At 39.7% G+C, this 7312-nt stretch overlaps 1 protein-coding gene across 5 annotated transcripts; it reads right to left on the bottom strand.

The window, feature by feature from the left end:
• Window positions 1-4489: 4489 nt before the first annotated feature.
• LOC144711347 (NAD(P)-binding Rossmann-fold superfamily protein) lies at window positions 4490-6203 on the bottom strand. 5 transcript variants are annotated; one of them, XM_078585322.1, is made up of 5 exons: window positions 6060-6203; window positions 5859-5951; window positions 5561-5760; window positions 4988-5217; window positions 4490-4832 (listed from the first exon to the last, which is right to left on the bottom strand). In XM_078585322.1, the coding sequence occupies exons 2-5, from the start codon at window positions 5948-5950 to the stop codon at window positions 4554-4556; spliced, it is 801 nt and encodes a 266-aa protein (XP_078441448.1). In that variant the 5' UTR covers window position 5951; window positions 6060-6203; the 3' UTR covers window positions 4490-4553. The 5 variants fall into 5 exon arrangements, with proteins under 5 accessions (XP_078441448.1, XP_078441449.1, XP_078441450.1 ...); XM_078585323.1 differs by having other exon boundaries at window positions 5859-5974; window positions 6060-6195; XM_078585324.1 differs by having other exon boundaries at window positions 5859-5993; window positions 6060-6177.
• Between the last annotated feature and the right edge of the window lie 1109 nt (window positions 6204-7312).

Here is a 7312-nt window from a genome sequence, read left to right as displayed (position 1 = left end):
GTTTTATCAAAATTTTAACCTTATATTCAGGTGATGATGAGCCCCAATTGTGTGTGTGAACACGCCCAAGCAGATCACTTGGAAATAGGGCTCAGCAAGGATACCAAGGAAAAATTTGGTAAAGCTCTTTTGTCATCGACCCCCTAAGTATTCCATAGAGCTGACCATGCTTGACCTACTTCAATTTGGCCATTGAAGCCTTGTATACTCTAGCCCCCAAAAGCTTCTTCTTATGCGCCCCAAAGCATTAACCTGGCTGACCACAAATATGTAATGAAACAATATACTTCTAAACACTGTTGATTTATCCTCAACAAAAATTAGTATATAATCGGTCTCTGTAAGTAATATGGAAGACAAGGCGTACTTACATGTATTTCAACAGGAACATTCTTTCAGTTCAATAATTTTTTAATTCAGATATAATTATTAAATGTCATTATAACTTCCCTGCAGAAATACCACCCTGTTTGTTATTGATTTTTCCTCTACCTCTTCTGTCCTCCAGTTTCTCCTTGGATGAAATTGGTTGATCAGCATTTGACCTTTGGTGCTTAAAACTTCAATGGATTTTTAAGATATAGAATTTTTTAAATATCTCCTTCATTCCTACACCATATAGTATGATTCCAACTTCTATGGATTTGTAAGACAAATAGAAAAAAACAAATTCTCAGGAAAGATGTTCAAAACCAATTCAAATTAAACTCCAGAGGTTGATCTTTCCAAGTTCTTATTAAAAAAAATGATTCCACAGTGTATAAGTTCAAACCCGTATAAGTTTTTCAAAATCAACCCAAAGATGATATTCCAAATTCTATGGATTTTTATGAATGTTATAAACTAGTAATAAGTTGAACAAAATCTCAAAATCAACCTAAAACATATATTGAAGATATCAAACTTATTACAGGGGTTGAGGACGTGCAAAATTTGGAGGTCATCTTTCTTTCATTTCAATCATGAACCACCCCGCAGCAAAAAATATGATTCCAAATACTTTGGACTCAGCTTGATGTAGAAATAAATATCATATTGAAGAAATTCTGAAAGACTGCTTAAAAATTGCTTCAGGAAGTGAAAGATCTTTCTAACTTTTGGATTCCAAATTATAAAGAGCAAGGAGAATGGGGTTTTGAAATTAGGGCTCAACACTGTATATATGGACTGATATATCCAAAAGGGCATATTGATAATTTATGAAGACTCCAATAGTCAGTTTTATCGATTATCATTAGACCATATGAAAGAGAAATCATCTTAAATTTTGAATTTTTATATTTACCTTTTCTCCATAAGTTCAAACCCCTCTCAAATGTTGATAGTAACAACTAGCCATTATGCCAACAACATTAGCTTTCAAAAATATATAAATTTTAATTATGTTTACTACATCATTTTACTCAAGATACCACAATATGATAGTAATATCTTCTTGTATTTAGTATTCGTAAAATCATAAAACAATTTAGCCTTAAATCCATGAAGGTAGTAATCGAGAATTTGATGAAGTCATTAAACCAATAAAATTAGGTCAAATCCACAAAAAATATTGGAACAATTAGAGAATATGTTTATCTTCATATTATAGGAAATTAAAGTCCTAAATAAGTGATTTGACTTGTTCTCCATATGGTCAAAGTTAGTACCCTATTAATATAACTAAGGACACAAATTATTCTCCACTTATAACCAGTCAACTAGCTGATTAAGGACCTAGTCTGCTTGAACACAAAACCAATTAAGGCACCCATTACTTTGAAAATTCATCAAACACAAGTTAAATAATTTTACTAAAATCCCCTTAAGGTTTTATCCTCAAAGATAAATCATTATTTTTGTGTAAAAAAATATTTTTACATCCAATGCAATTCTCAAAATTGAAAAAATAAAAAAGAGTGTTGAGGTGGTGTTGCAATCTGCCTCACCACGTCATGCCCTGATTGCAACCTTATTTCTCTTTTGACAAGAATGATGTGTATTAGCATTCCATTAAATAAAAAAGGAAAAAAAGTGTTGATGTGGAGCACAGCTACACATCGCCACATCACACAACAACTAGGAGAATGCATTAATCATTAAAAAGGTGAATATCTTAGATTTTCAACTGCCAACGAAAAAGGGAAGTGATAGAGCCACTCATGAGGAGAGAGAAAATTGAACAAAATGACCAGCCAAAATTTGTTTAACTCTAGAGATGGATATTTGACAATCTAGAAGGCCAAAAGAGCTGACAATCTTTATCCCATCTTTCGATCAATGTCATCTGATGTATAAATTGAAGCATGGACCTTATGTAAAAATTCTCCTTAAACTTGTTTCCTACATTTATGTGTTGATTGAAAGAGAGTTATTATTTGAAATCCATGAAGCTCGTTATTGATGCCCTGTTTGTTTGAGAAGAGACAATAGAGAAGCGGGAAAGCTTAAGTGCACTCGCAACATGGCGTTATCTTGGCAGATTGTAAGGACCTACAGTAGGTGTCCTCTCATTGCATTGATTCTTTTTATCATCATCCTTAGCTTATATCTATTCCATTAGTGAATCTTATCATTAAATCATATTTCTACACCTTTCTATCACCTATTATGTATTTCACATCACCTTGTCGTCCTCATCTTACCATGATCCCACATATGTGAATCATTTTTTCATCACATCTCAATTTGTCTACTTACCTTACTACCTCATTATCATCACTAAAACTGTGTTCATATCACTGTCTCCTATATAATATAATCATCTTAATTTTAAAAAAATTACCGCCTTCTTAACTTACATTTTCCTCTTCTCTCAATCCTGTATTTAATACATATCTTCCCTCGTCTAATTAGTCACTGTTAATAGGTAAAATCACAACCATTTGACTGGTTTTCTATGTGAGTTCATTACCTGTTCAACTCTAAAAACATTGGGTATGCCCATTTGAACACAATGAAATCACATTATTGCCCTCGCAGAAAAATTTTGGTGACAAAGTTTTCATGTCATCATAAAAAACCTATTCTCAATGAAAAGTTTAAGGTCGTCGTGCTTTCCAGCCTATAAAATATGCATCTAAGTTCATTTTCAATGAAACATGACATAAAAGTTCCATAAATGATTTAAAAATGAAATATTTTATCCCATAAAAAATATGGAATAATATTGTGAGTATAAACAATTTGATATATGCAAGTGTTGACCAAACCATTGGATTAACAAAGTGAATTCTGGTTGATATCAAACTAGTCATCTGTATGACTTATATGACTTGGGAAGTCTGCACGAATGATTGCAAGAGAGAGGGGGACAGAGAGAGGACCCAGAAAGGGAGAGAAGAGCGATAGAGAGAGGGAGAGAAAGAAGAGTGTCAGAGAGAAAGAAAGATGAAGATACAAAAGCGACATAGATCGAGAGGGACAGAGAAGGGCAACGGACAGTGAGAGAGAGAGAGAGGAGCGATAGAGCAAGAGAGAAAGAGGGAGAGAGAGGAGCGAGTGAGAGTGAGAGAGAAGAACAAGACAGAGAGAGAGAGAGAAAGAGGAAGAGAGAGGAGCGAGTGAGAGTGAGAGAGAAGAACAAGACAGAGAGAGAGAGAGAAAGAGGAAGAGAGAGGAGCGGGTGAGAGTGAGAGAGAAGAAACAGAGAGAGAGAGAGAGAGAAAGAGGGAGAGAGAGGAGCGAGTGAGAGTGAGTGAGAAGAACAAGACAGAGAGAGAGAGAGAAAGAGGGAGAGAGAGGAGCGAGTGAGAGTGAGTGAGAAGAACAAGACAGAGAGAGAGAGAGAGAAAGAGGGAGAGAGAGGAGCGAGTGAGAGTGAGTGAGAAGAACAAGACAGAGAGAGAGAGAGAAAGAGGGAGAGAGGAGCAACCGAGAGTGAGAGAAGAGCGTGAGAGGCAGAGAGAAGAGTAGTAGCGAGAGAGAAACAGGGAGATAGAGGAGCGACCGAGAGTGAGAGAAGAGCGTGAGAGGCAGAGAGAAGAGTGATAGAGAGAGAAAAGAGGGAGAGAGAGGAGCGAGGAAGAAAGAGAGAAGAGCAATATAAGTTAGAGGGAAAAAGAGGGGCGATAGAAGTGAGAGGGAGAGAGAGGGGCGATAGCGAGAGAAAGAGGGACAGAGAAGAGTGATGGAATGTGAGAGGGAGAGAGAGAGAAGCTAGAGAGAGAGGCTCCATAGAGAGAGAATGATCAAGGGAGAGGAGAGGAAATGATAATTCGCATCCCACAAGCCTGTGCGCTATGTCCGGTGCGATTATTCTGGCAGGTGCGCGATGTGCGGCTCGAAAATTCGAACCGCCCTGCACCACACATTGGACCAAAATCACACCGGTTGCACGAAAGTACCTTCCCTATCTGGGCCCAAGTAGACAAACTAATCCCGGTAGAACTTCAAATAGAGTCTAAATCAACAATAGATAAAAATGAGGGGGAAAAAGAGAAAAAATAAAATAAAGAATTGAATTTGTGTTTGCTCTCAGCCTTCTCTCCATCCAAGTGAGGACAGTAAATAACAGAAATGATAATAGGGCATCCCTGTTATAATAGCTGGTATTAGGGATTTGTCTGGTGTAATCACATAAAGGACCGCATACGAGGTCTTACAATCGACTGGGCACCATCAACGAAGATGGTGGTCCCAGTAATGAACTTGGAGTCGTCGCTGACCAAGTGGATGACCGTCGAAGCTAAGTCGTTCATCGGATCAAGCCATCGCCCTAGTGGCATCACATCCTTGGTCAACATCTTGGCCCTATCAACCCCCACCGAAACTGGGTATTCATCATCTAAGTGGAGCCCCCGGGCTATCCCGTTGACCCTTATCTGATGCCTTCCAAGCTCCATGGCAGAAGCCTGAAAATAAGTCACTGGCTTAGTATCAAAATAAGCATTGGGTTGATCACCATTCTCTGGTGATCTTTCCTCTTTTCTTTAAAAAAGTATCAAAATAAGCATAAATATTTAACATAACAAACTCTGGAAATGTGGACTAAATTTATAACTCTGACCCTGATCAGTTGATGGATAGCACCCAGGCACGAAGCATAGACAGCTGAGCCAGGGTGGATTCCCCGTTCTTCCCCAACAATGGATGATAGAAGAATGATTGACCCTCCAAGTTTAGAATCCTTCATCCTTCGAGACACAGCTTTCAGCAAAAACCATGCTGCCATAAAATTAATTTTCACCAATTTGTGAAACTCATCTTCTGTGACTGCCAGGGGATCCTTTATTTTCCCTGCGGTGTCAAAGGCCAAATTCAAAATGATTTTCTAAAATTCTGGGGGATACCACAGATTTAATGATAAATGAGGGTTTTTTCCATTTAAACTACGTTTAGGAAAAAAAATAGTAGCAATGCATCCTCTGCACTAAAGTGATATACAGCAACAGAGTTCTATCATGCATAAATCACTCGAATTCAACTGAAGTTCATCGGAATTATATCACCTCACCAATGTAAACAAGTATGAAAGGGAATGAAAATAATTATCCTAAGTTGTGCCATTGTTTTCATCATTGGGCTGCATGCAAGGAAGTACGTTTAGGTTATCAAACGTGGGGAAGAATTTTAAAAATACCAGCGTAGAGGTAACAGTTCACAAAAGAGTCCAATGAGCCCAGAAGTCTCCAGGCCTTGTCAACAGCCAGGTCAAATATTTCTTCCCTATCTTCATTCATCTCAAGTTCAACTACTTGAATCGATCCAGGGGATTTCAGAGAGCCATTGATCCCATCCGCAATACTTCTGAGCTTCCCTGGTTCGCCCATCAACACAACCCTGATCAAGAGCTTCATCATAAATCTCTCTAAATCGTCAAAGGTAAATTGCAGGAAAATTGCTAAACCAGGACTTATTCTTCAAAGATAGGATGATACCTACAGCCACACTTCACCAAGTGATAAGCGATTCCCTTGGAGATCAAATCGCCATTGGACGTCACCAGAACCCTCTTTCCGGACTCCTCCATCCTGAAATCAAGGTAGCCGAATGACTGAAAACCCACAAAAAAACTGCTAATTTAAGGGTCAGGTTGTATCGGAAAATGGAAAATTGAGAAGCGGCGAGAGCGATCTTACAGAAAGATTAAGACAGAATCCGGAATTGGGTCACCGTCCGAAATCTGCACGCCCCTCTTGAAAGTTTATCTGAAGCAGGCGGATTCAATCCGGCATAGCTCTTAACTGTGGCACCGACTGATAATAAATGGAAGTTGGAAAACTCTTATCGGTGGAAAGAACAAGTCAATAGGGAACGCCACGTTGGGGACGTGACGGAACGGATGACGAAACGTGACGGGCGGTGACGTGATGAAACTTTCGTCACATCACTGTCCCGTCACACGTCCCAGCATATGCAAAAAAACTGCCACGTTCCCGTCACAGTCCCTCCATAGGGCATCCCGTCACGTCCCGTCACCGTGTCGGTGTCACCGTCCCCGCCACCGTGACATTGTCACCATCACCAGTGACATGAATAAAACCCTACTTGAATGGCGGGGTATATATCCAATTATTTTTAGGTGACGTCAGCTTGCGCGTGCAAAAAAAAAAACAGGGACTTTTTGGGAAATGCCAAAAAATCGAAATGGCCATGTCATGTGACGAGAAATCTCAGCCGTTGGAAAGATTAAAAATAATGATTTTATATGTATTTTCTGTCCGTTTTAACTTTTCAAAAATTCCATCACAGCCATCATCTGTGACACCCATTCCGTCACGTCACGTGTCCTGGGCACCGTCACGACGGCGTCATGACCACTTCGTCATCCGTCACCGTCATCGTCACGGACCCCTAAAACCGTCACCGCCACCACCCCATATTCCATCACATTTCTGTCTCGGTGACGTGTGACGTGACAAATGACGCGTGCCGATCCCTACAAGTGAATAGAAAAATGTTTAATCAATTGAGCATATCTCACTATAATATGGTTAGTCTGATGGGCTGCCATGTCCAGCACTTATGGCCCAGTCGACTATGCTGGTGACCTCGTGACCAACAGCCACAAATGACACCAGATTTAAAGGCCGATGCGCTGTTAAACTGCAATCTCCACATGCCCTTGCGAGTCTAGCATTAGCTGCATGACATGGGGGACCAGTGAGCCCGTCTGATGAAGCTCTAGGGAGGGGGAGGATTTCCCAGAACTCTGGAAGGGAAACCTTGCGGGTCCCTGGGGTAGCGAATATCAAACATCATCCATCACGTCATTCCTCATGGTGTTGGATCTGTGACGGATGACATGATGGTGACCAGTGATGTCTTTTAGCCCTATGAATGTGACAGATGATGTGATGAAATACTCTTGACATGTTACTTGATGGTAACA

The sequence above is a fragment of the Wolffia australiana genome, chromosome 13, assembly GCF_029677425.1.
Source record: "Wolffia australiana isolate 7733 chromosome 13, ASM2967742v1".
Classification (NCBI taxonomy): Eukaryota; Viridiplantae; Streptophyta; class Magnoliopsida; order Alismatales; family Araceae; genus Wolffia; species Wolffia australiana.
Note: the sequence above shows the minus strand (reverse complement) of the source record. Positions and strands in the feature narration are given on the sequence as shown.